Source organism: Talaromyces rugulosus, chromosome II, assembly GCF_013368755.1.
Source record: "Talaromyces rugulosus chromosome II, complete sequence".
In the NCBI taxonomy this organism is placed as follows: Eukaryota; Fungi; Ascomycota; class Eurotiomycetes; order Eurotiales; family Trichocomaceae; genus Talaromyces; species Talaromyces rugulosus.
The window spans coordinates 3,947,365-3,974,796 of NC_049562.1; the positions used below are offsets into that span (position 1 = coordinate 3,947,365).

Sequence of the window (27,432 nt, forward strand, 5' to 3'; positions counted from 1 at the left end):
TTTTATATAGTAATATTACGACTTGGTCGTCGTACTCCTCTTCCGCGCAGTCGGACGCGATGACAGCCGATATGACTCTCCTCTCTCCAACTCATCGTCGACGACAGACTCTTCTGAACTTGACCGGTGCGAGGCAGCCGTCTCACCAGAGGTTGTGAACAAACCACCATTACCATTATCTGCTGCCGAGCCCCCCCTGAAGTTGTTATCATCGTCTTCGTCGCCAGACAACCCAAAAACCCCCCCAACAGACTCCATTGTAAACGGACTCGCAGTCGGCGCATCCAGCGCCGCCAATTCCTCCGACCGAAACCACAACGGCAACAGGAACGAGCGCACAGGAATCAACAACAAAATAATAACGGGAAACCCAATCGCCGCAATAGTCTGCGTAGTTGCAAACGTAGCGCCAAACCCGACAAGTTCCAGAATGACAAACGCCCAGATCGCGCTTCGCCGCTCCAGGCGTTTCAGCGGGTTTGAGGCGGGACTGAAATGGCGGTCTTGGGCAAGGAAGACTAGCTTTTGCGTGATTCCGTTGGCTTGTAGGGCCTGGACGCCCATGATAAAGAAAAGGCCGGCGAGTACGCCCTGAGGGATCAAGTGCAGGACGATCAGGAGCGGGCCGGTCATGGTGCCCAGAGTCAAAATCCCCTGTGCGAGATTGCTGACGCGCTGCTCGACGACATGGTCGGTGATGCGGATGGCTTTGCCCTTGTTGGTTTCGTCGTCGTCGGAGATTTGTCGTGTTACGCAGAGTGCCTGTGTGTGGAATGGGGCTTGCGGGATGAGGCCATTGGGGAAGGGGATCCCCAGGACACCGGCAACTCCGGTGGTGAGACCAAGAAGAAAAATGTCCCAGTGGAATCCGGCTGGTTTGCGAAGAGGGAACTCGGTGCCTTGGGCTATTAGAGATGATACTACAAACCTGATTAGCGTGGTGGTTGATATATAATTTATAGTAATAGAATGGGCTTACCATTGTGGTCAAAGTAGAAAAGAATGGTGAGAAGAATAGCAAATGGAATCGCGAGAAACACCTCGCCGACACTAATATCCCACAAATCGACAAGCCAGCTACGATCCGCCGTGGGGAAAAAGGCCTTTGACGTTGGCAGAGTCTCGATATGGACGTCCTTCATATGTCCATAGTGAACAAAACCAGTGAAAAACACAATCGTCAGAGGCGTGCCATAATCCTCGATGAATTTCCGCACATTTCTCTGGAACAGGGTGCTTTCGCCGAGCATACCACAAACATAGCCGCTCATCAAGACCAACAACGAGACCATGACGCTGAGAAACGCAGACGTTTCACCCGCCATACCCCATTGCCGGGTCAGGACTTGGATTCCCTTTTGGAGGTAGATGAAGGCGACGTAGAAGCCGAATATGTCGCACGAGAAGCGAGTCACATATGTCAGGCCATTGCAGGCGTTTGTAACAGCAAGGATCCAATGGAAAACCAACGACCAGCTGCAAAAAACATTTATTAGTAAGGGTGTTGTATTTGCAACAGCGAGAAAAGCTGCTTACAGCCCAATCCAGAACATAAATGCGAGATAGTTGGTTCCTCCCGGGCTCATGATGTCATAGACGGTATAGTTGAAGACCGTGATGGGACCTTTTGCTATGGTCAATATTCTATCTTCAAGACTTACAGATATTCAACTCACCTGTAACGCCGACAATGACAAGTGGCTGTGCGGCCAGCACTGCAAAAACCACAGAACCCAAAACCGAGGCGAGAAGCACCTCGTTCACGCCATAGCTGTGACTGGTCTTTTCGAACATGTCCAGCGAGAAAGCTAGTGCAGGAAGAATGCTACAAATCATCAGTACATCTGAGATAAAATAAATTTAAGGAACAAAAGAAGAACACACTTTGCAAAATACATATAAACCGTCGCCGGCACGACTCGATAGTCCCAGGCATCAGTCCAATCACTCCAGTAAAAAGGTGCCCTCCGTTTGATATCATTGACCATGCCGCGAAAAAAATGCACCTTCCACCAGCTAGAACTAGTCGTGCCATGACTGCGTCGGCTGTCCTCTCTACCCAGAGGTTCCTGTGCAGTAGCGGCATCATTCAAGGACCGACCAGGGCGCGAGCGCGAAGAGTGAAAGGGCCGCCAGCTGCTCTTATCCTTTCTTGAAGACCCTGCTGCCAAGCTAGAGGTGATAGACGAGCGGCCATGGAGATTAGAGACTGGATTAAAACCAAAGTCTGCCCCAATGGGCTGCGGCCCTGATTGGTCTAGGGCAGACATGCTGTATCACCTAGAGACAACAAAATTGTTGCAGCGTGGGACGATAGACTGCTAGGTGTAGCCAATTTTGAAATGTTGTCATACACTTAGGCTAAATGTAATATATAACGAGCTCAAAGCGCTCCATGAGCAGAAGCTTCAACTAGGCTCAAGAAAAGAAGAATGGATGAAGTGAAAGCTCCGCTTGGCTCGTGCGGGGCCGGACTATCGGCCGACACTACGCTAATGACTCATGCATACTGACATCAACATTACTTTTGAAATGTTAAAAGTATTTCTAAATAAATAAATAGCATCATGTTGCATTCTTATCCGAAGGCGATAAAATACACTGCACACAAAGATAAAGCAAAGTTAGTAGTCACGGATCAGTAATTTTGTTACGGTTGCAATTGTCGACAAAGCACGAGTCCTAGCAAATTCGAGTCCATTTAGGCCGGTGGTGGAGGGGGAGGAGGTAGATCGCTTGGAGGCTACAAACAATCGTTAGTAGTTATCATAGAACAACAGAAAGTAAGTACTCACAGGAGGAGGAGGTCCGTCGCCAGGGGGAGGCGGTGGAGGTGCTCCAGCACCAGCACCATAGTACATAGAATCCAAGCCTGGAGGGGCGCCTGAAAGACCAGGAGGAGCACCGGGAGGAGCGCCAGGCACAGCAGACGAGTAGCCACCAGGAGGATATCCGTAGCCATAGCCTGCTTGGCCTCCAGGAGGCGGTGGCGGAGGAGCTTGCTGCTGCCATGGAGCAGCGCCGGGGGGAGCACCTGGAGGAGCACCTGGAGCACCGTAACCGCCCTGGGAGCCATAGCCATAGTCGCCACCACCACCGCGGCTTTGGGCCCACGGAGCAGCGCCATTGTCGCGGCTACCGTAGTCATCACGGCCACCACCATAGTCGTCGCGGCCACGATTATCCCGGCCACGTTGCTGCTGCCATGGTGCAACATCCGAGGCAGGAGGCCCGCGTTGTTGCCAGGGTTTGAGGTCCGCATCTTGCTCGTAACCGCCTGGTCCGCCTTCGATACGGCGAGGAGCTTCTCCGTTGGGGCCAGCGCCGCCACCAGAAAGTTCTTGCATAAGTTGCTACACAAGTAGTTAGTACAATTCCCTTCAAAACAGAAAGAGTATAAACATACCTCCATTTCACGGTCCACAGCATCGCCTGCTCCAATAGCACGCGGTCCACGTCCGCCATTGGCTCCATTGTTGTTGCGCCAATCGGTTCCGCGTTGACGATCAGGACAGTCGCGAGCCATATGCCCGGCATTTCCACAGACGCGGCAAATGATGTTGGCAGTGAAGTTGCGCTGTTCGGGGCAGTCATATTTGCGATGGCCGATTTGTCCACCTGAAACAGTTAGCCGACATCTCAGAATAATTTGAGAGAGAAAAAACTTACAGTTCTGGCAAGCTTGGTTTTCGTCGTCACGTAGGGTACCGTTGAGGGCGGCCAGCTGTCGAAGCTGGTTTCGCTTGAGCTCGTTCTGGCCTTCGGGGATGGAAGCAGCCTATTGCACTGATCAGCATATAACCCTAATATAAAAGGAGAATTAAAGGGAAATAAAAAAAGACTCACTGTTTCGATAACGTTGTGAACAAGCTTCTTGGCCTTGTTGACCTTTTCCTCGGTGTCTGCCATGATCAAACAGTGAAGATCCTCCTCCTGGTTGCTAGTGTGAGCAGCATCAGAACGACCTTTTCCTTCCTTGACGGAGCCTTTGCCTCGAATGGCAATTTTAGCACCCGATTCTTTCTCCATGGTCTTCAAAGTATTTCCACGGGGTCCGATAAGTAAACCAACTTTAGTAAAGCAAGGAAGCTAAGTGTTAGTATGTCTGGTTTTTTAAAAAGCAAGAAAGCGCGCAAAATCCAATAAAAAAAAGAAAGCATTATCAATGAGTTAGCAAGAAACGAGATGAGACATCCTGACATGGCGGTGTCATTTCAAGCCCGAATCGAGCTTGGATCATCATAGATAGGGGCAGGTACAACGCGGTTAGGAGGGTTAGAGGGTTAGTTATCATACTGAAGTTAATCTCTGGATAGTCATTCACAGGTACGTAGACCTTTTCCTGGGTCTTGGTGGGACGCCTGTAGTCAGCGGGCGGGTGGTAGTTGGGAATGACCTTCATGGCCCTTTCGATGAGCTTGTGGCGCTCATCTTCCAAACGCTTCCGGTAGCGGTATTCCCTTGTGTTTACACGGCGTCCAAAGTTGTCGTATTGCGGCGGAGGCGACGGGGATCTGTGGTCTCATTAGTAAAAGGATGACAAAGAAAGAGAGGGAGGAAAGATGTAGGAAAACGAACCTGTCACCATCCGCGGGGACGACGTCGTTGATACGAAGCTTCTGGCTGATCTCCTCAATCCGGAGATGCAGCGTGTAGGCTTCCAGCTGCTCATTAGTGAAGTTGGCCATGATCATGGTCGGCAAGCCCATGAGGCCAGCAGCTTTGTTCTCTTGCGCGTCTCCCCAGCGGTTGCGCTTCTTGCGTCGTTTCACGCCGTCTGCGGGCGGTTCAGCTAGAGATAGTATGTCAGTGCAGGCCTTTTTGGAGTATACATGTGATATTGCCATCGACTCACCTCGAGTCGGGCTCCTGCCACGGCCGGCGCCATTCTCCGACGTTGTCAGAGTTGGCGTCGAGCCTTCGCTACCCTCGTCATCGGCGCCGAAACGCCTCTTCCCTAGAGGGATGTTGTTGGAGCCTGTGATTCCCTGGTTGCGCCACGACATGATAACTCAGCTGGCGAGATGGTGGTTGTTGAAAGTGAAAGATTTAGTTGTCGACAACCGTTCTTCTTTCTTTTCAGGGATTCACCATGGCCGCTAGCCGCATATGGACTAGTTCGCACAGGTGGCGATTTTCTCCCGCTCTTCCTAATTTAGACTAGCTCAATATGCCCAATGTATTCATTATTTATTCCTTAACTTATTATCAAACACCTACTCCTATAAATACTCATGTCAACAAGATGAACGGCATTCAAATGATTCTACTACATGTAAATATCACTTTTTTGCATCAGCCGCCATGCCCCGTTGCACCCACGCGCGGTTCTCTTCTGCCCGCTTCTCAGCCAGCGCCTTGTCCTTGAGGACCTCCTTGACAGTATGCTTTTCGGGGACATGCCTGCCCTTTTCAACACCAGGACGCGCCGCCATTCTCTCTTCCCATGCCTTGAGATGCGGGAAATCGTCGATCTCGATGCCTGCCCAGCCCGCGGCCGCAACCCAACCCCAATGCGACACGTCGGCGATGGTGGCGTGGTCGCCAACCAGGTAGCCGGATTTGGAGCTGGCGAGGTGCTTGTCCAGAACGCCGTAGAGGCGCCGCGTTTCGTTGGTGTAGCGTTTTACGCCGTATTCAATGCGCTCGGGTGCGTAGCGGCTAAAGTGATTTGCCTGGCCTTGATTTTTTTGTGTCAATACTTCAGACTTTTCTGTTCTGACTAGGGAGAGAGGGGTCAGGAAATACCCTGCATAGGCCCAACTCCGGCATTCTGGAAAAATAACCAGTTGCCAACCTCATAAGACTCACGCGATCCGCGAGGATATGACAGCTTGTACTCCGGATCATAGTTGTCCACCAGATACTGCAGGATACTGCCCGACTCAAACAGGCGGATTTTCTGTCCGTCACTGAATGTGTCGGTTATAGCCGGGATGCGTCCATTAGGGTTGATTTCCAGAAACCAGGGCTCTTTCTGGACGTCTTTGCTGATTTCGATCTTTTCGACTTTGTAAGGGAGTCTTACCATTGTCAGCTTTTATCACCAGGAAAAGAAAAAGGTAGACAAAGAGCTCACCCAAGCTCTTCTAGCGCAATGGAAATCTTGATTCCATTGGGCGTCTGCGCCGTGTAGAGAGTAATATCTGGAGTTTTGTTGGCGGCCATCTTGTTGATTTGAGATTGATCTGCAGCAGTGGCAAAGTTGAATCTTGGTTGTGAGTACGTTAGGATTCGGTGTAATTGTCTGATCCTAGATGCTGCCATCAACAAAGTAGAAAAGAGCTAATTTTGGTCTGGGGACTTGTCCACCGTATTTATTTCCAGAAAGCACGCAAGCTTACAAATACGCCTCTGCTTACAACAGACAGACGTGATTAGTAGTAATTCCGATCTGGGCCCAACTTAAACCCCGCATGACACAATGATGCGACAGACTAGCTAGCGTTGGTGTTGCCGCTTTCACAGTCAACACTACGTTTAAGCTTGTTGCTTATTAATCGACGGCTTGCTGCTTTAACATTTTTTTCTTGAGCCTTTAACTAATGTATATAGTATACTGTATATGCACAGAAATGAAAGAAAGGCATGATAAAAAACGTGACTCAAGAAACAGCCACTGTAAGAAAAGAAGAAGAAATTGCCAAAACCCAATTGATGAAAATCACCATGTAAAACTCTCCTCGATCAAATCAATATTGCTGTATGCCTGCCTTTGACGGCAGGCCAGCCGAACATCATCAGCCATGCCACCACTGCCACAGACCATCACGCCCATTGCGCCGATTTGATTCTCGATTTCCAGGTCCAGCAAGGTGTTAACGTTGGGCCGACCGGGAAACATTTGCACGGTCGCGCTGGGGCTCTGAATCTCCTTGGTGTTGCGCGGACGGCTAATGAAGAGCATCACGCGCAGGACGTCACGTCGACGGTCCATTTGCAGAATGGTTGTCATCCAGGGACGAATCCACTCGAGGTGCTCGGGCGACTGGATCGTCCAGACCAAAGTCACTCGGCGAGCGGCCACCAAGCCGTCTGCATATCCCTGCACTAGGTGGCGGATAAAGGGTACGTGGTGAGTGATGCCGACCCCGCCAGCGAACAACATCACTGTCCCATACGAGTCGAGGTTGTGGAGGCCTCCGTACGGTCCTTCGGCCAGCGCAAATACAGATATTTGCCCGTCGGCGCTCTTTTCTGCTTTCTTGTACAGTGTGTCGGTAAATCCAGTCCGGCGACGGACGAGAAGTGAGATGGTTTCTTTCTGTGCCGACATCCAATCTTGTCGGGTCATGACGAGGCCTTTTTCCTCGGTCAGGACCCGCTCAGGTTCGCTCCAGGCGACACTGAAGGGGTGTGATGTCCAAAATCCGACGGACGGAATGTACAAATACATGTGTTGACCGGGACGGACAGTCCAAGGCCGAGCCAGCCGCAAAGTAATGCGCATAGCGTCGCCTGGCAGAGCCTGCACAACCGCCGTGGTTTTTTTTCCGAGGATGTTACGGTAGGCGTTGATAGCGAAGCGAATAAACCTCTAATATAGAGTCAGCACAGATCTCAAACAGACAACAAAAACAAAGACGTACCTCGACTCCCCACGCAATCAATGCAGCCGTGAGATATACCAACTGTGGCAGCTCTTTCAGGTGCTGCGAAAGAGCAATAAACGCCACTAGCGCCAGGAAGATGTGAAGGTGTAGAAACGTTTCGTAAAAGGCATGTCGCAGAGCTGACGACCCAAACAATACCAGAGCAACGAAGCCCACAGCAGCCTACACTAATAATTAGTAAAGGGCAGTTATACATTTTCATCTCAAGTCTATACGTACCACCAGACCGGTCAGGATGAATTCGCTTTCGTGGAATGTCTCTGCAACGGCTGACCATCCCGCCTGGTTGACCTTTGAGGCGATCCAACTAAATGTATGGGCGAGGGCTTCGAGGGCCACGATACGAGCGAGCCAACGGTGAAAAAAGTTCCAAGTGTCAAAGGACAGACCGACCAACGGGATGAGGGGATTGTTGCGGCCAGCCAGCATCACAAGGGGAATCAGGTTCGCAGTAGCCAGAGTACCGGTGCGATTTCTCAAGACTTTGGCGAATGTATCTAGACCCTCGCTAAAAGGCACATGCAGAACGCACAAAGCAACGTTCATGCTAATGAGACCTGCGAGGCAAAAGGTCTGGAACCGAGTGGGGAGTGTGCCCATATTGATTGCTCGGGATAACTGGAACTCGCGATTATGGCGACTGCGGAATAAAGGTGCATCAACGATGTTTCTTTTCAGCCAGGCCATTCGGTAGTTGTCGCGGGCAAAGAATCGCTGGGTGTCGTTTCCAAGCCCATGCAGGCGTCGCATGTGAGCGTTGAGCTTCAGAAACATCGTCCAGACGAAGAAAAGCGCAACCGCCCCAGCCATAGCGAGGAGCATGTAGTGAGCATACTGCATTTGAAGTATATTGAAGAATTCGGCATCGCTGTTGCCTTGGCCTCCTCCATGAGCTTCTTCGGCGAGGACGACCGGGGCCATGATGATTATCAAATTGAAAATACACGAGAAAGCCATCGTGTCGGTCAGTATCTGGAATTTAGCGAAAGAAAAGAATCGAAATGGTCGAGAACCAGCTCTACCAAGATTGAAAAGAGGAGGGCAAGTCCCTTCAGATGACAATATGAGGTGCTGGGATCATCTAGTCTCAGTGACTCATTGCCCAATATGTGTAAAATATGTGTAAGCGGCCACGAAGGACATTTAAAGTAAAACCAAAACAGACGAAAATACTGAATGCACACAGCAGCCTGATCAAGGCGGTGGCAACTTTGTAGAAATTTGAAAGAGTTGCCCCAACAATGATGTTGTTGGCGTTTGTGTTTGTCCTTTGTGTGGAATGCAAGAGGGGCCCAGCCACTAAATAACCAGCACAAAAGAGGATGAACGCTGCTAGTAGCCACAAAGAATACCACTAGAGCAGGTGAAAGAAGAATAAGATGAAGAGATCGTCTAGATTTCTAAACTGCTCAGGCAGGCATTGTCTCAAAAAGGAGAACAAGTGCTACAGATACGGTTGGAAAGCAAGAAAATCTGAGACCAGACCGGCGGTGATGGCGGTGATCAGGCAGTCTGGGGTCTATTTCCACAGGTCAGGAGATTCATAGTCGAGCACTAGTAGTAGTGTCCTGACGATAAGGTTCTTAGTGAAGAAGCATGGCCATGAAATCGCCGATATCAAGACGAAGTGGAGCAGCACCATAAGGGGAGGCCTTAAGTGGGATTGCCGAGTCTATGAATGGACGGTAGCAGTCTCACTTAGACAACTGATCAAGCTAGGTCTCAAGACTGATTGATGAGCGGCGTTGTTTGGGCACAAAGCCCTTGCGTAGCCATTGATAGGGCAAAGCGACAATGGAGACAATGGAGACAATGGCCACAATGAGCACAAGGGAGACGCATTGTGTTTCCACTTTCTAACATGGTCTGTTTTGGGTGCGAGATGGCTGGTGCTGATCAAAGCATTGTGCACGGCTGATAAACTACACTCCTCGCCCCTAGAGGCTGACGCGAGGCGACCAAGGGCGCCATCTGCAAGGGCTTCCAGGGCTCCAAGGACTCCAGGGCCCCGAGAAGCAGAGTCATTGGTGGCCCGTGAGGATGGCGGTAGTGCTAAGTGAGGAGGAGAGGTGGAGAGGAGAGAAGAGAATGAGGATGAAACGACGATCGGCCACTGGTCGTTTCACAATGCTCGGCCGCAGGGCCCGTCCGGCCAATAAGTGCCCGTTGCGCCTATACAAGCGCTGGCCAAGGGCAATCTATATTTCGAGGGGTACGGAGTATTATTTAATGATTTAATTCTCAATTGGTCTGTCGCAATTGAAATTTTCTATTTCTTGTCGCAGTTGTCGTAAGTTGTGTACGCGTACTGGCAACGCCTCATGGTGTTGATATACTTGCGACACGTTCTTTTTTTTAAACAATATCAACACTATCACTATTAATCTACATTATTAATACTATATAGATACTATATAAATAATAAAAGAAGACCTGTCTGCCAAGAGCCCAGGTTTCACCGTTGCGTATACGAATACGAAGCGCTATACGAATATTTGCAATGAGACGGCGCACCGTTTCTATTAAATTACTATAAATTACTATTAATTAATATATCACTAAGATAATACACTCAATTATGTCGCAATTAATATAGTCGATATTCTAACTACCAGTTAGTAATTTAGTGGAGAGATTTAGTCTTTTATACTTGTAACATCTAAATGAACTCGTCGCGAAATAATTGATTTGTGAGACAACCATACTTAATTTAGGTCCTTTGAAGAAAAAAATTAGTATATAAGCGTGTGTTTGTACAAATACTATTGAATTCTACCCTAAGATAAATAGTCAATATATATTAATTATTGCATGTAAATCACGAGAGTTGCGAAGTATTTTGAGTTCCTACCGGTAACATGACGTCACCGGAAGTCTTGATAGAATTTGCGCCCTAAAAGCTTCAATGTTTTGACGAACCAATAAAGGTTATTAGAAAACCAACACCTTTCTCTTGTCCACTAGGGAAGTTTACGCTTCAAGCTACCCAGACTTGCGAACTGTCAACTGTATATAATAGTTATGATATTTATTACTGTTTAACATACTCTCTACTCGTTCCTCTATTTGCAGTAAAATACAAAGAAAACACCTGGGTATCGTCTGACGCCACTATCTATCCATAAACCTTTAAACATGAGACTCAAGAACACCAAAAAGACAACCGTCATTAGCCCCAAGGCGAAAAAAAGGTTTCAATTGAGAAAGCTCAATTCGTCATCGCTCTCCTCATCTTCAGAACAAGGAATCACAAGAGGATGCTGCAGGGACCGTCGAGGCTGGACAACTGCTTGCACGGAGACTCGTCGAGAGGCTTGTTTAGGGGGCCGGCCAGGTCCACGCCGTTTTGGTCTTGGAGGAGAAGGCGCAGCAATAGGCGCCCTGTGATTGTTGTAGATGACTATTTCAAAATCCAGCCCGTTGACTTGACGCGATGCTTGAACGGCCATGTTCTTGTTTGCCATCCGTGGTTCACTGTATAACCGCCTTGTATGACCGGTCCCATAGGAAAGCTCATCTTCGCTCTCACTACTGCTACTTGATAAGCTGTCGACGTCGTCTGATTCCTCGTCGTCTTCTTCTTCTTCTTCGGTATCGTTAATCGTCTTCTCCTGAACTGATTTTCGGGCAGAGTGTCTCCTGTTCGTGGAACCTCTGCGCGGCCGCTTTGTGCTGTTGTGGTGGTAGTATGGCTCGTCGTCCTCATCAACTCTGGTGCGTTTCAGGCTCAGCGACGTCGCTGTCGAAGCTATGCTCAAGGAACTGCTAGGAGAAGATGCTGAACCGACTTCTTCTCCGCTGTCGCTGGACGGCGAGTTACCCCGGACAATTTCTACTATTGGCTGTGCGAAAACCCGGGATACAGCTGCTGCGCTTTTGGATCGATCCAAAGGTGTCTTGGCAACCCATTCGCCAATGCCTTCTTCCCATCTAAAGGATTGCATCGGGGTGTCTTTGTATCTGTGCTTCATGTCCGACGCCGCGTCGCTGCTCAGACGGGCTCTCATCGCCCTCACTGTGTCCTGTATGTCGCCCGCGTAGGCATGGTCTTCGGCATCCTGGCTGTATTGGGCAAAGTCCAAGGCAACTTCCACGGCAATCTTGCCCAAAAACAAGGTCAGCTTGGTCAGTCCAAGCTGCTCAACCCCCAACAACTGTGTGCATAGCCTACGCGCCCGTCGACATTGTGCCCCTTCACCACGCTCGCAACAACGGACCACCTGGCCCACCATGCCCGAAAGCTCCTTGATGATTTCCGGTTTGTCCTCTAGCAATGCAAAAAAGGGCTCGCAATTTTCATCCAAAATCGCTTCTTTGCCGTCACAATCCTGGAACTGTGGATCTTGCCTGCACCTCAGTAAACAATATCCTAGAAGAACATACCCTTTCCGAAGGAACTGGGCTTCTGTCGGTTCGTCGTCTTCTTCACAAATTTGCCCTAAAGAAAGTTCACGCGCGGTCGAAAGCGCTAGACTGCTCAGCATATTTGCTACTCTTGCATAAGAGCCATCTTCTAAACTCGTATGTTGCTCCATGCGAACAAAGCACATACCGCACAGCGCAACAACAAGACTAGAGACCAAATTGCTCAGGGCGTCATGTATATATACAGGGCATCGGCCTTGTTCAGAGCTTGCTCCATTTGGCTGCGGCGTTCGTATATGGCTATTTTCTTCGAAGTCTGCATGCATAATTCGAGAAGTTCTAAAGACCCCTGAGATATTCGAGGTCCACGATACCCCTGCTGCTGACTTTAAAACTGCTTCCATTAATTCAGTTCCCACTGCAAACTCCCGGTCCCCGCAGGACACAGAATTGGTTGCAGCGACCACACAAGCCTTCCAAGGTGTGGTAACCATCCACTCTGTTGGAAGAACTCTTCGACTGAGCAACTGCTCCAGTTGCGCGTAAATATATGCATGGTTTCGGGACTGCACCCAATATTTATGTAGCAGCCGGATAGGATCACGTACAGACCCGGCTGATCGCCAAGGGTCGAACGAGTCCGGATAATCACAATGCTCCAGCTTACCCAGCTGCGCAGCAAGTAGAGATTCAACTGCATCATTCTCTCTAGCGTCGATACATTTGTTGATCAAGGTCGACGCCGTGTAGGGAGTAATCCAACTATTCTGCACCATATTGCATACCAGGAAAATTCCCTGTGAGCGGACTGCTTCACGCAAGGGCTGCCATCCTTTTGCCGTTGAGCCATAAGCAGACTCTAATTCAGTGAAATATACATCAACCATGTCGACATCGTCCTCATCATCAAGTTCTTCTTGTAATCTCTGTTCCTTTGCGATAAATTCCGGTAACCGACGCATCACCGTCAATAACAACGACCTCGAAGTCCCGGTGGACCGTGGATTCTGAGAATCTGGAAGACTTGTCTTCTCCAGAAACTTGAGAAACAACACGTCAAGTCGCTGGACAATGTCCACGTAGTTTGCATCCTTGGCTGAATCCAGCGACGCTCTCCACTGAGTATCCGGCCGTGGAAAGCGAGATTGCCGCGGTGCTCTGCCCGTTCTCGCTGCTTGTTTACCCGTTGGAGACTGAGGGTCCATCTCCGACGTATTTCCACCACTGCCACTCGCCTCCTCGCGCTGTTTACCACCCATATAGGTCGACCTCCCCGTAATCAACGGTGTCGCAATCTCAATCGCCCCCGGCAGAGTCCTGACAGCCTCCGGACTGCACACAACCGGTCTGACCCGCGCCCGTCTTCCAAGCCGCTCGCCGCGCGCCACATATTTGTGTTTGACGCGCCGCTTGTCCGACTCTCCCGGAATCCACGAAGGATCGTGGTCATCGCCGTGGTCTGATTCATGTTGCTGTTGTCCGTTTCCATTTCCGGCGGCCAGCCTCTTCGTCGTAGACGCTTGTGAAGTCGTCACACCAGTACTAGCTGCAGAATTCACTCTGCCAGGGTGTCTCTGAGCGGCGTCGATCGATTGCAGTTCGCGGTATTTTCCCAGGCGGTGGTGCAATGAAGTCAAGGGACGCAGCATTCGGTTCGCCCATTTTGCGGTCGCAAACGCGTCGTCCATTTCCAGCAACTAAATAGCAAAAATATATATACCAATTTATCCAAGTAAACTCTCCAAGCAATGCATATGGACGGATGTGCATAATATACGTTCGGTCAGCTTGGCGGGAAGCTCTCCAGAAAACGACATTTGAGTATTCAAGAACATATCATATACGAGACATAATCGCGCCGGGTTTTATGCTCTGCTCATGACATATCTGTATACATCAGATTTTCGGGTAATATACTGGCGTAAGTCGACGTTTTGGAGGTAGGATACACAGCGAGTCGGAGAAAGAGCGTGAAGCTGTAAACAACGATTGTTTTGATACGCACGGACCACATCCCGATAGAGTCGATCGTACTGCGCCACAGGAACGGACTATGTGTGGCTCACCACCAAGATTCGACGCAATAATAACAAGAATATGATAATGAGCTTTTTGTTTCTACGCATCTACATGATAAGATATAGCTCCTTCATGCTGGAGGCATTAAAAGACCGTTTTTGATTCTTCGTATCAACATGCAATTCGCAAAACCCAAGCGTAAAAAAGAAATATCCCACGAAAAAAATTAAAGTCTTTTCTTTCCAGAAATACAATCCATCATGCAGAAGAGTTGAGATGCTTATAATAATACAGGATCAGACATAATATCCCCTCGCCTAGCCATGATCCAGCACGCGCCATGCATCAAAAAGACAGGATAGAAAGACCCAAGTCTTGATTAGCAACACATATTCATGAAATAGCACACCACAATTTGCTTTTTTTTTTGAAGAAAAATATATATGGTACAAAGTTGTAAGCGGAGATTGTTAAAATCACTTTGATTGCTTCGCAGTGCGGAGCTTGGGGTTGGTAGTGCCCCTCTTTTTCTGCTTGGAGCGCTGGCTACTAGAATCGCCGCCTTCGATGAACTTCAATAGCTCATCAATGCTCCGGTTGTCCATCTGGCCACTGCCAGCGGGAGACTGGGGAAGAATGGCAGAGTCCGGTGCTGTCTCGCCGACTTGCGCCTGGGGCTTGGTTCCCAATGAAACACGTGTGCTGAGATTGACCTTTCGGAGACGGCGGGCTTGAATGTCTTTGGCGTGCTTGGCAATGGAAACGGCATTCTGGGTCAGTTGCTCCAACCAGCTCTCGGCCTCTTTTGTATTACGGTCTTCGGGGCCAAGCTCGGCAAGGAAGATGTTGTACGCGTCGCGCATACGGCTCACCGCAGTCTTCGAATCCTGATCAAGTGCTAGCGCTTGAGCAAGCTGGAACAGAATGGTGGCCGTGTTCACCGACTGTCTGCCGAACAGCTCCTCGCAGACGGTGAGCGAGGACTCGAACCATTTGCGTGAGTCGGGGTACTGCTTGAGGTGTTGCAGCATGACAGCAGCGTTGTTCATGGTTGTGATCGAGTCGGGATGATTTGGTCCGTAAATAATCTTCCAGAGATCCATTGCGTGCTTGACGTAGATCAAAGCCATTTTCGTGTTGCCATTGGCGTGCTCAAACAAACTCAGGTTGAGATAGCTCAAGATGGTATCGGCTGAATCAACACCAAGTGTACGCTCCGTGACAATAACAGCCTTGCGGGCAAGCTCAACAGCCGCTTCCTTCTCGTCGGTCTGATAGTATAGCATTGACAACTGGTGGTACAGTTTGGCAACTTCAGGGTGAAGGATACCATAGATCTGCTCGTGTAAAGACAGTGACTCCAAGATCAACTCCTGGCCGAGCTGCTTCTGGTTCTGCATCAAAGAGATGCGTCCGGCTTCCAAGGCCTCTTCCGCCAACGAGCTTCGTGGAGATGCATCCTTCACTAATGGGGTGATATTCACTACATCATCCGCTACAAATGTAGTGGTAGGCTTAACAGCTGCACTGCGAGTTGGAGAGGCATTGTCTCCGGCAGTCTTCTTTTTCTTTTTCTTGTTGGTTTCTTCGTGCTTGCTTGCATCAACACCATTTGCGGTTAAAGCTTCCTGGGCCTGTGCTTCAGCCTTGGTAAAGGGGAAGTCCCGCGAGACAAGCTGGACACCCAATTTGATAGAAACGTCACGGAGCAGCTGGATATGTCTCAAAGAGCTAGCCCAGTCTGAAGGAAGGGAGAAACGATATCTAGTCTTAACCTGCTTCTCAATCTCGGCTCGAAGAGTCGCGGGGGTGACGGACTCAAAGTCCAGGTCAGCCTCGGGGTAGATCTGACGCATGGTCTCATCAACGTCTGCCTTGGGCTTGTCGTTCACGTCTGCGCCCAGTAAACAGTTGAAGAGGTGGCTGATGCAGGAAGCGGCGAATGGGAGAGGGAGAGGGCGGAGATAGCCATTGGCAATGTGCTTGAAGGAACGGGCAACCATCTCCTGGGTCACCAAGACAGACAGGGAGCGAAGGCGGTGTCCCTTCTCCTGCGCAAGCTTGGCAACTTGTCCCAAGTATCGAATGTTGATACCGCGTTTATGGAGGAGCTGGCTCAGGGATTGGCCGTCCATTGGGAAGCCAACATCTCCCTCATGAAGATCTTGGACAAGCTCCGGAAGTACCTTGGACCGTAAATAGCTGCAGGCATTGCGAACCTCACTCTCATCCTCAGCCCACTCCTTCTTCTCCTCGTCAGTCTGTGGCACCTGGCCGCTGAAAACGTCTGGGTTAAGAGCGAGATTGAAGCCTGAGATATCGACACGTTCCGCATCCTCGTCAGGCTTTTCTGCCTCCCCGTCCTTGGACTCCTCTTTTTGTTCAAGGGCCTTCTTGCTTCGTCGCTTTTCCACTTCGTCCTTCACATATTGACTCATCTTAGACCGCCAGTAAGCCTCGACCAACTCGAGACGCAGCGTAGACATGTGGTGAGGGTATTCTCCCTCATCCTCAGCCCACGAGACATCAAGAGGAGAAATGCGGTAAAGGTCAAGCACGTATTTCCGGCCGTCAGTACCGAGGAGACCCTTGGTCTCGACGCTACCCTCTAGATCGTGGCGTTCTCCTTCCTTGTCCCAGACGGCGTGCTTTTTAACTCGCAAAGCTTTGGAGAGCTTCTCAAAGACAGGGACGAAATCGGGGTGCTCAGCTACGACTTCTTTCCCTTCAACACCACCGTAGTCGATTTGGTGCTCACCGGGTTCGCGCTGCTTGAAGATACCGGGCACGATGCTTTGACCGACAATGCGCTTTCCGAGGTAGTCGACAACAACAGTTCCAGGCGTGAAAAGACCAGAGATATCCAGCTGGTTGACTGCTTTGATACCCAAAACGTCTTTGCCAACGGCAACGCGTGCGGCTTCATCGCCACCTTCGGAAGCGAAAGTGCCAACGCCGTCCGCTCCGAATGAATAGAAGATATTATTATACACAAAAATTTGAGCATCGCGGCTTTCGGTAGGGTTCAAGGGGGCAACCTCGCCTCTCGCGACCAACACGGCGCCGCGAACAGCTGCATCGTTGTAGTCTGCAAAAAGCTTCGAGGTCAAGCGCTCACGGAAGACTCGATCCTGAACAGCTTCACGCGGAAGCTCTCGTGTGGTTTGGAATTCTTCGTTCCAGTCCCGGAGAGTCTCGGAGTTATCCACCCCAGAGAGCAGGAAGTTTTCCTGGGATCGCGCAACATCTGACTGGTGGGCCACTAGGGCAGTAGACGAGGGAGACACCAACCAAGGGCTATTGGGAATAGCATTTTGGAAAGGAAATGTCGTCAAGAGATCACGCTGGCTGTTTGACTCTTGCAAATCTTGGAAACTGCTCTCAAAAGAAGGTGAAAGCTGTGATAATAAGTTCAGCAACGAATGTGAGCTGACGTTTTTGGGAGCTGCGCGAGGGAACGGGTCAAATTTGCTGTTGGAGCACTTGTTGACGTAGAACCCAGATACGTGGGCGGTTACTTGGTGTTGTTCGCCCTCGTTTGTTGTCACTTGGAGGTAGAGCAAGTGGCCCTTCTGTCGGAGGCTGTATGGAGGTGGATTCCAGGGCGAGAGGGAAATTGCCTTGACTGTCTTGGGTGCCGGGGTTTGAATACGAGGGAGGATTGTATTCAAGTGACCAGCGGCATTGGGGTCATAGCCGGACAATGGATGCTCCGGGGCTGAGGCAGACTTGTCGGATTCAGAAGTCTCCTCATTTGCTACCGAGTCGTGAAGGGAAAGGCCAGCGGAGACACCTTGGAGGTTGTCCACGCGATCACCGGCGGCGCCAACCAGCTCCCTGATTCGGATAAGATGCATACGAGCCTCTTTCTCCGTGTATGGATCCTCCACCAAGCTTATTTCGCAATCGGCTTTCAGGCCTTCCACCTCGGACAACTCGATGAAGTCGTTGATGCGTTCTCCGTTGAATTCAAGGTGGAAGCAAGTGTACTGGAAAGTGCTGGGGAGCTCGACGATAGACTGGCGAACATCCTGAACTTGCTCTTGGCTCGATACCTAACAGAAGCGCCGGGTCAGACAAACTTGTTCTTCTTCCATATAAAAGAATGCCAGAAAGGTACTGTACCATGACCTGAATCTTGTAAGGCTCGTGCGGCAGCTTCACGGTAATTTGGAAAACGCCTGTAGAAAATACAATAAGCATTGCACCACCGACTCACTGATTGGTTTGTATACCTCCTCCATTGTTTTCGTCGACATCCTCGGGCTTCTCGGCGTGAGTCCCTGCGCAAGCTTGTCAGTTGAGAGAAAGAGGACAATTGAGTTGCCGGACAGTCAGTACGAACCGTTTGGTTTCTCCAAAGCTCCATTGCTTGCTGCCATGGTTGCAAACGACGACGACTGGATGCCAGTTCACGGTGTTTCGGTATTATCAACAGAAGGGCTCCAAAAAGACAGAGCGCCGGCAGCCCGCAAAGCAACGAGACTTTTCCTTCCCAGAAAGCAAAAAGAAAATGGCGTAAAAAAAATTAGCAATTGACACAGTTAAGAACAATAATGATTGAAAGTGGCGATTGCACAAGCAAGCTCTGGGGAATTTAAAAAAAAAATTGCATTTGGCAAATCGGGTGACGAATTAGCATCGGGAGCGGACGGGCGGCACTTCTCCACCCGGCAGACCGGCAGCAGCGCCAAAGGAGCGTCATGGCTTGCTGCCAGGGTATAGAACAGGAAGTATATAGCTAGGATGTTACTGGTTCTGAATTGGGCCAGAGTGTGTATAGGAACAGTAGAAGTAAACAAGCCCGGTGATTATTTACGCGTGGGAGCCTGAGGTCCTTCCGTGGCTGGTCTGCACCCATCGCGCCTTCCCCGTCGGCCACTGGGCGCTGGCTGATTACACCGTGGCGCGGGCCTTCGTAGCACCGCCTCTTTTCTCGTTCATTCACTGTTCATTCCTTCATCACTCGTTCACCCAGTCCAGTCACTCATTTATTCCAGTATTATTTCTGCTGGGTTTCCTCGTGTTTTTTTCTTTCTTTCTTTCTAGCCTTTTGTCGCTCCTTTGTTATTGTCTTTTTCGCCAGCTGCTTTGTGTCGGAGACCGGGACAGCTTCTATGAATTCGACTTTTTCTACTCTCTAAATTGATATTGAGAACCACTTCATCGGTCGTGGACTTCAATTGCCTGGGCTACGCCTAGACGTTCAACTCAGCTGACCCCGGCTGAAACATTGAAAGAAAGAAAAAATATTTAAGAAAGATAATCAATAATAACAATGTTCTCTTACACTTTGGCTTTCAGGAGAACGGCGGTCAGCCTCAGCCGCGGGACAGCACGTGCAAAGGTGCCGCTGTTGGCCGCTCCTTTCAATAGCATCAGCAAGAGAAGCTTCATATTGACTCCGGGACAACCGGACCCCGCTGATGATGATTCCCAAAAGGGCCAATCCCAGTCCAACTGGAAAGACTCGACGATGAAAGTGCTGGAAACAGCTGGGGCGACGTTGGCATCGATCGCGGTTTTAGGGTTACTAGTTCCCCCTTATACTTCTTGTCATGCCCAAAACTAACCGGTGACAGGCTTGCTGGATATTCATACCACAGGTACTACAAGTACTTGGTCCTGAGTAAAATCGACAATGCTTTTGAGCCGGGCGACCCGGCTCTGGATGTCGCCGGTGTGTCTCCCGGAAAAGAAGCAAAAGATACGGAGCACTGGGTTGTACGCGACGAACAGGAAAAAATTGACCGCATCGTGACCGGCGAGCTCAAAGGTCATTATTACCTTCTGGTGGGCGAGAAAGGCACTGGGAAAACATCCATGCTGTTGAATTCAATGCAAAAGGTGAATGGCAAACGGGTTGCAATGTTTGAAGCGCACGCCGATCTAGAAATCTTCCGCGTACGATTCGGCAAAGCCCTAGATTTTGAATTCCACGAAGAGTATGTGCTTATGCCCCTGGATTGCACCACGCAGCTCTAGTTCTTAACGTTGTTCTTTCTAGTTATATCGGCAGTCTTTTTAGTATCAGAGGACCACGCGACACGACAGCCTTGCTGGACATTGAACGCGCTTTTAACAAGCTAGAGAAAGTAGCTTTGCAACGACGTACCAAAGGCGACTCTCCTTTGTTGCTGGTTGTCAACAGCGCGCATCTAATCCGTGATGATGAGGACGGCCGAGACTTGCTGGAATTGATGCAACAACGCGCAGAACAGTGGGCCGCCAGCAATCTGGTCACGATGAGTATGCCGCCCCTAAACCAATATTGTTGATTATTGGCATTTCCTTACTGAACCTTTCGTCTGTCTAGTTTTCAACAGTGATGACTATTGGGTTTACGAGCGTCTAAAGAGATATGCGACCCGCATGGAAGTTATACCAGTCCCGGACTTGCCGAAACAAAAAGCCATGGGAGCTTTGCAGAGATATAGAAGGCGGTATCACAACGAAGAGGTTTCGCAGGACATATTGACCCAGGTCTACAACCATGTTGGAGGCCGTTTATCATTCCTTAACCGAGTTGCAAAATCACACGATATGCTGCAGACCTGCCAGGATATTTGCACGGCCGAGAAGACATGGCTTCTGAATCGCTGCTGGATTCTGGGCTCCGAGATGGATGACGATGTCATGGACGAACAGAAATTCTCCGTATGCTTTTGCTTCCTACGTGATACCTACTTATAGAATAATACTAACTCTTAAAAACAAAGTCCGCTGCCATGGTTCTTGCCAAGGCTCTTGTGGATCAAGAGAAGGACATGGAGAAGACGTACGATGAGGAACATGGACACATATTGCCAGAGATGCCCTTGCACAAGGCGCGCCAGGTGATGACAAGAGCAGACTTTATTCAAGGCTACGATCACGACAACATCTTCACGATCGACTCTAGGGCCATGGTGCGAGCCGATTCAGTGCCCATGCAGCTCGCCTTTCGAGAGATCTGTGCCGAGCCCGGCTTTGACGAGTATCTTGAGAAGACTTTAGAACGCATCGGTGATATCGAGAGCTTGGGACGAACGCGCGAGCTGACGATCAAAGATCTCTGGGACCAAGGGAAGTACCAGGTCGTGGTGCGAGACAACCACGGACGCGAGGCAGGCACCGTCGAATTTTCTGTCAAGGAGAAGAAGGATGGCGACGATTAAGTTGAGGATGTAAATGTAGCGTTTTTTTTTTTTTTTGCGGTTTTTTTGGAGAGGCCACCTGTGTTATAGAATACCATTTGATGACTAAGTCGCTGTTTTCAACTTTTGAGCCTTTCATGGTAGAGTCGAACAAAGCTTGAATAAAATAGTGGGGCGTTTCTAGGTGATGTCATGCGCCGCCCATCAAAGATCGTCTGGAAAAAAGCAACGTCCAAACGCACCTCGTCTGAACCAACCTCAACTATAACAAACAACCTCCAAAAGAAATAATGGCCAAAACCTCGCGTCCGCGTCAAGGGCGTGCCGATAAGAGCAGCGGCAATGCTGTCATTGCTAAGAAAGCTGCCGGATCGTCGCACGTGCACTCGCGCATTCAGAATCTCCCGCGACCAGCTCGGTATCTCCTACTCGTGACGAGCAGCCTCTTTCTAAGCTCTTCGCTCCTCACGCTCGTCTCCCCTCAGAATGCTGGGAACCTGGCAGGTGTTAGCAAGCACTTGGAAGAGTGGTGGGAAGCTGGTGGGCTCATCGCTTGGAGAGCTGTTGATTTGGGACTGGCTTGGCTCGTAGGGTTTGACGGTACGTTTTTCTTATCTCTAACTGTGTGGGCAGTCTTGCTAACATAGATATCTTCAATAGGATGGGACGTTACCGAATTGACTGTGCTTACCCACGTGCCAGTCTACTTCCTCATGCTGAATTTCTACAACGTAAGACCGACGGCCGTTGCGAGCACATTCCTGATCGAAGTGATATCAAAGACAGTCCCCTTTGTCCTCTTAAGGGGACCCAACTCAGTACATGCCCTCTCAACCCCGCGCGCAAAGGGAATTTCAAATATTGGTATCCTGCAAGATCGAGCGACGGCTCTGTACGTCTCTATTGCCGCGGCTGCGACCTACACAATCGTGCTTTCCGTGGGTTTCTCGACCTGGTTGCCGGTGCACCTTGTCACGCACTTTGAAAATATCCCCGATATCCGACTAGTGCATTCCGGGTTACAGGGGCTACCACCTGTTTTCTTGCAACTTGCACTGGGTGGGTATGCAGCATATGATCTCCTCTTCGTCAGCTCTGCTGGATGGCCAGCAACAACAGAAACAAGTAACAACAGCACTGGGGGAAATGATACAGACCGCGAAGGAGAATACTTGATTACATCTCTATACAACCGCACATGGGGCAGACTTTCGCCCAAGGGGAAAATACTTGCCAGTCGCACGCTCATCCTAGCCACAATGACACTAGTCAACACGATCATCCAGGTATCAGGTACAGTGGCAGGAGTTGACCTACTGGGTTCGGCTGGCTGGGGCGCACTCTGGGCTACTGCGGTGTTGGCTGTTGGTGGTCTTTTTGCCTGGATCGAAGCGGTTCCGGGAGTTTGATACCTTCCCCCCTCCAAAAAGAAAGATACCGTTTGTTTGCGTTTAGGTAAATACTAATTCGTTTTCGGTTCGTGTGTTATGATACACTGGGTTCAGGATTTGGCGAATTGCCATGTGCCAAGCTCGGGGTTTTGTTTCTTGTTACTTTAGCCTTGCTACCTTTCGGGTGTTAAATAACTAGTTTACTAGTATCAGTTGATCAAGTCCAAATTAAATTTGTATTTGTATTTCTGATATTCTTTTTAGTAAATCACACCCTCTTTATATCATAAAAACTAAAATTCAAACGTGGTATTCGCTAAAAGATCATCTATATCTACCATTCCCAAAAGAAGACCAAAAACCAGAAGATTAAAAAAAAGAGACCGGACCGAACAGAAAAAGAAATCGAAAGGGAGATTTTTATAAGTAAAGTCGTAATACAAGCCACGAAAACAGTATATAGAAAGTAATTTACTTTCGTTCCTCCATCGGGTAGTCATTGGACAAATTCTCCGACTCGTAGTCGACGCTCTTGTGCTTGGGCATCAACCAACCAGGGTGAATCACGTTGAAGACGACAACAGCCAGAACCATCATGGCACCGTCGAGGCCAATAAAGTAGCGTTCGTGCGAGATCAAGTAACCAGACCAGCCCTGCAGCAACTCAATGGTACGGTAGATGCTTCGGGCATAGATACACACAATGGAAAACACCATGGCGGCCAGCAGCGGCGTCAGTGTACCTTGCACACTGTGCAACAATCGCTGGTTCAAGACGCGGCGCATAAAGTCGGCAGCGCAGAAGGCAAACACGGTGATGGAGGCGAGCTGGAAGATGATACCGGCCACCATGATATCCGTACCGGGCTTGGTGTTGCCGTTGACTTTGTCACTTTCCATGGAGGCCATGCCGCCACCAATGGCTTGGACGACGAGCGAGATGACATCGCAGGTGCAGAAGATCCAGAGGTAGAGTTTGGGGCTAAGAATGGACGAGCGGTGGCCGAGCAGGCTGATGAAGCGGCCGAGCAGGACGTAGATGCCGGCAGTGAAAAACGTGGGTGCTATTGACTGTTAGAATCGGGGCATTTTTTTAGAGAAAAAAAAAAAGTGACGAACCGATGATTAGAGTAGAAATTTGCATCAAAAACGCAGTGCCCTGGTACGGGCATTGAGCCGACCAAGTTCGCGCGGCCCAACCAAGCAGCTCGACTAAATCTAGTCAGATTGATTCAATTCCAATAATTTTAAAAAGATAACTCACCCATGGCACCAATGGCAAACAGAGAACACCACCACGTCCTCTTCCAGATGAACTGGACGATGTGTATGGCCATTGCCAGGCCGAAAAGAACGGAAAAGGCAATGCCGGCACCCAGCGAAGGAACATAGTTATAGGCCGGTTCGACACCGGCCACGTAGGCGTGGCAGCTATCCTTCAGCGCCTCTTTCAGCTGGTCGTCGGTAGACATTGTGAAGATTGATGTTGGTGTTGATGAGGTAAGAGGGGGTGAAATGGCGCTGAAGAGCGATAGCTAGAGAGTATGTAATGACTGAGGCTCCAGTCTGAGCCAAGAGGGAAACACACAGTACGTAGTATATAAAAAGCGAACGCAGAGACGGTAAGCAAAGGAGTGGCTTGAAAGGTATATAAACAGGCAGCTTATCGAGACAAGAGAAAAGAAAAGATGCACGAGTCGGGAGGAAAAGCTATGGTAGCGCACCGGCCGGGGACTTCGCTTGTCATTTTGCGCCGCGCCCCGAGACACTGGGCCAATGACGATAGCCACGTGGAGCCAAGCGACGAGGAGGCCTAGATGTCGGCGTTGCAAGGCGCGTTGGACCAGGCTCTATCCTGCGCGCTGAACAGTTAATACTCAGTTAGGGCGTGCTAGTAACTTAGTAAAGGGCTAGGGTTTGGTTTGGTGGGCGCAGGCGGCCCCACTACACAAGGTTTGTCCAATCACACGAAAAGCCGATCTGGCTCGGGTTTCGGCGGTCGGCCCTTCAATAATACTGTGATCCTTACTACTCCGTATGCTGCCTACTAATAATATCTATAGTGTCTGTAAACGGCAGACTTTTTGACTCGTGTATACCCTTGTATACTCGCCTCGTATAGCCACTATAGTGGGTCTAATAGACTACCCCAATCGGGATCGGACAGTTTATCCCTCCGAGACTTCCGAGCCCTTTCGGCGAAGAGCCATCGTTCAGCTTCCTTGCTCGATTTGGCATAGCTCTTGTTTTACCATGCCAAATAGTGTCCGTTCGCACACGGATTCGGCTGTATAAAGCTCTGCCCGATTCCGTGCTCACGTCTCCGTCTGAATCAGAAACGGAGGATGTGATTGTTGTGATCTGTGTGCGATAGGTATGGTAGTTTCGAAAATTTATTTAGTGACAAACACTGCTCACCACGACCTGCATCGAATGCTGGAAGGGATCAGTATCAATTGATACGACTACATGATTTGAAGTACATACAGCTATCTCAAGCATCTCCCCTTTGGGTTTAGTTTAGTCGTCGCTAATTTGCGACAAGAATAGCAATTTTGGCTAGAATTGATTTTTTCTCTTCCCTGTCATCTGGGCGGACTACTTTTCCTTATTCATGCTAGTTTTTCAGCGCACATACATGATAGCTTTCAGCTTTGTGACCAAGTCTTGACCTCCAGCAGATGTCGAATTTGATAGGACGGTTTTTATTATTGTCACACATTGTTGCTGCTCTTGGCAAGGTTCTAAATTTAGGCCGACAGCGGGTGCTCTAGAAATAAACTGGACAAGGAGTTGCCTGAAGGTAGACGTATTTCTTTGCTGACTAGACTACACAAGCTTTGGGTAGCTATTATTTAGCTATTTTAAGTGTTACCCAACGAGCAGTCTAAAATAGTAAATCAGATAACCAATAATAGCGGGGACCCCGTTGGTGAACACCACGTGACCTCCAATTGTCACCGCCTTTTTATCGATAACATTTTCTGCCGCTGCTTCCCTATGGAAATTTTTCACGATGCGGGTTCAACTGCAACACTAGACCAGACCAGCTCGCAACAATGGCAGTGTCAAGTAATTCGAAAGGTCACTCCGACGGAGAGGTGTCAGATCGGTCGCCCTCCGAGTCTCCCGAAATCGACGACACTGATCAAATTGACGCCCACAAGAGCCGGCCCTCAAAAAGAAGACGGGTTTCGCTCTCGTCTTCAGACGACTCAGATACCGCCGCTCGCCCTCCTATTGCACCGCTATCGACTGTTTCAAGAATCAGGAAGAAGACAGATGTGCAATCGCAGCCCAAGCCACAAGCCGAAGAGGAGCCCGTAACCAGCACAGATGCCCGTGAGATTGGCCTGCAGGTGTCCGACTCGACTTTTGCGACCCTCAATGTCGCTCCCTGGCTGGTTAAATCGCTGTCTACCATGGCAATTCGCCGGCCGACAGCTATCCAGCGATCATGTATCCCCGAGGTTCTGAAAGGAAAAGACTGCATTGGTGGCAGTCGCACGGGTTCCGGAAAAACGGTCGCCTTTGCGGTGCCAATTCTGCAGCAATGGGCAGACGACCCATTCGGAGTATTTGCTGTTATTCTTACCCCTACTCGGTAACTCTACGGCAATTTCTTTGATTGTGGCTTGTGCTAATACAGTTTTACAGCGAGCTTGCGCTTCAAATTTTTGAACAAATCAAGGCAATCTCGGCCCCGCAGAGCCTGAAGCCGGTGCTCATCACCGGCGGAACCGATATGCGCCCTCAGGCGATTGCGCTCTCCCAGCGGCCACACGTCGTTATTGCCACGCCTGGCCGTCTAGCAGATCACATTCGCACATCGGGAGAAGACACGATAGTCGGACTGAAACGCGTCCGCATGGTGGTGATGGATGAAGCCGATAGACTCCTGACCAGTGGAAACGGGAGCATGCTACCCGACGTCGAAGTATGCTTGTCTGCGCTGCCACCCTCGAGTGAACGGCAAACGCTCCTTTTTACGGCCACTGTCACCCCCGAAGTACGCTCTCTGAAGGATATGCCGCGACCGGCCAACCGGCCTCCAATCTTCGTCACTGAGATCGGGACCGAGAACCACGTACCTATACCCCCGACTCTGAAACAAACATATCTCCAAGTGCCCATGACGCACCGGGAAGCTTTCTTGCATGTCCTCCTCTCGACCGAGCGCAATTCCACCAAACCGGCCATTATCTTTTGCAACCGCACCAAAACAGCAGATCTCCTTGAACGCATGCTCCGCCGTCTCTCTCACCGAGTCACTTCTCTACACAGCCTGCTCGCTCAGTCGGAGCGGACGGCGAACTTATCCCGCTTCCGAGCCAGCGCAGCGCGACTACTTGTTGCCACGGACGTAGCCTCGCGTGGTCTCGATATCCCCAACGTCAGTCTAGTTATTAATTTCGATGTACCTCGCAATCCGGACGACTACGTCCATCGTGTTGGTCGTACGGCCCGTGCCGGCCGGGAGGGTGAGTCGGTCACTCTAGTTGGCCAACGAGACGTCAATCTCGTCCTAGCGATTGAGAAGAGAGTGGGAAGGCAGATGGTGAAATGGGAGGAAGAAGGTGTCAGCATTGAGGGGAGAATCGTCAGAGGCCCCATGCTAAAGGAAGTGGGCGAGGCCAAGCGAGAGGCTACCGGAGAGATTGAAGAGGGCAGAGACGTGCTTGGTCGGCGCGTGAACAAACTTAAAAAGGTCCGGTGAAGCTGTCATACATAGTTGACTAGAGAAGGATGATACCCGTGCACACAACATTTCACATTACGATTGATCTACGCAAAAGACGAATATATAAAAATGGGTATCTTCGTAATATTCCCGTCGTGCTTTTTATAATACAAAAAAAGGCAGGGCGGTCATACGCCTCTGCATGCATACGTTCTCAAGACTCCTTC

The 27,432-nt window shown here is 49.9% G+C and overlaps 8 protein-coding genes across 8 annotated transcripts; 2 read left to right on the top strand and 6 right to left on the bottom strand.

The window, feature by feature from the left end:
* Positions 1-15: 15 nt before the first annotated feature.
* Positions 16-2,270, bottom strand: TRUGW13939_03828 (uncharacterized protein; the record flags this gene model as incomplete). Its single annotated transcript, XM_035487007.1, has 5 exons — positions 16-920; positions 980-1,476; positions 1,537-1,624; positions 1,677-1,825; positions 1,885-2,270. 5 exons carry the CDS (start codon positions 2,268-2,270, stop codon positions 16-18), a joined length of 2,025 nt encoding a protein of 674 aa, XP_035342900.1.
* A 431-nt stretch (positions 2,271-2,701) lies between these two features.
* TRUGW13939_03829 (uncharacterized protein) lies at positions 2,702-6,168 on the bottom strand (the record flags this gene model as incomplete). Its single annotated transcript, XM_035487008.1, has 12 exons — positions 2,702-2,743; positions 2,796-3,353; positions 3,407-3,618; positions 3,670-3,778; positions 3,847-4,070; positions 4,297-4,514; positions 4,579-4,792; positions 4,856-4,978; positions 5,092-5,150; positions 5,287-5,680; positions 5,749-6,023; positions 6,080-6,168. 12 exons carry the CDS (start codon positions 6,166-6,168, stop codon positions 2,702-2,704), a joined length of 2,517 nt encoding a protein of 838 aa, XP_035342901.1.
* Positions 6,169-6,664: 496 nt separating this feature from the next.
* On the bottom strand, positions 6,665-8,534 carry TRUGW13939_03830 (uncharacterized protein; the record flags this gene model as incomplete). The annotated part of the gene is made up of 3 exons (XM_035487009.1): positions 6,665-7,537; positions 7,590-7,775; positions 7,833-8,534. The coding sequence occupies 3 exons, from the start codon at positions 8,532-8,534 to the stop codon at positions 6,665-6,667; spliced, it is 1,761 nt and encodes a 586-aa protein (XP_035342902.1).
* Positions 8,535-10,807: 2,273 nt separating this feature from the next.
* TRUGW13939_03831 (uncharacterized protein) lies at positions 10,808-13,666 on the bottom strand (the record flags this gene model as incomplete). Its single annotated transcript, XM_035487010.1, has 1 exon — positions 10,808-13,666. The coding sequence occupies one exon, from the start codon at positions 13,664-13,666 to the stop codon at positions 10,808-10,810; it is 2,859 nt and encodes a 952-aa protein (XP_035342903.1).
* Positions 13,667-14,473: 807 nt separating this feature from the next.
* On the bottom strand, positions 14,474-18,379 carry TRUGW13939_03832 (uncharacterized protein; the record flags this gene model as incomplete). The annotated part of the gene is made up of 4 exons (XM_035487011.1): positions 14,474-18,052; positions 18,123-18,178; positions 18,233-18,280; positions 18,343-18,379. The coding sequence occupies 4 exons, from the start codon at positions 18,377-18,379 to the stop codon at positions 14,474-14,476; spliced, it is 3,720 nt and encodes a 1,239-aa protein (XP_035342904.1).
* An 896-nt stretch (positions 18,380-19,275) lies between these two features.
* Positions 19,276-22,542, top strand: TRUGW13939_03833 (uncharacterized protein; the record flags this gene model as incomplete). Its single annotated transcript, XM_035487012.1, has 7 exons — positions 19,276-19,526; positions 19,580-19,942; positions 20,005-20,246; positions 20,314-20,654; positions 20,717-21,002; positions 21,419-21,733; positions 21,794-22,542. 7 exons carry the CDS (start codon positions 19,276-19,278, stop codon positions 22,540-22,542), a joined length of 2,547 nt encoding a protein of 848 aa, XP_035342905.1.
* A 453-nt stretch (positions 22,543-22,995) lies between these two features.
* On the bottom strand, positions 22,996-23,996 carry TRUGW13939_03834 (uncharacterized protein; the record flags this gene model as incomplete). Its single annotated transcript, XM_035487013.1, has 3 exons — positions 22,996-23,588; positions 23,644-23,736; positions 23,789-23,996. The coding sequence occupies 3 exons, from the start codon at positions 23,994-23,996 to the stop codon at positions 22,996-22,998; spliced, it is 894 nt and encodes a 297-aa protein (XP_035342906.1).
* A 1,587-nt stretch (positions 23,997-25,583) lies between these two features.
* On the top strand, positions 25,584-27,241 carry TRUGW13939_03835 (uncharacterized protein; the record flags this gene model as incomplete). Its single annotated transcript, XM_035487014.1, has 2 exons — positions 25,584-26,128; positions 26,182-27,241. The coding sequence occupies 2 exons, from the start codon at positions 25,584-25,586 to the stop codon at positions 27,239-27,241; spliced, it is 1,605 nt and encodes a 534-aa protein (XP_035342907.1).
* Positions 27,242-27,432: the final 191 nt, after the last annotated feature.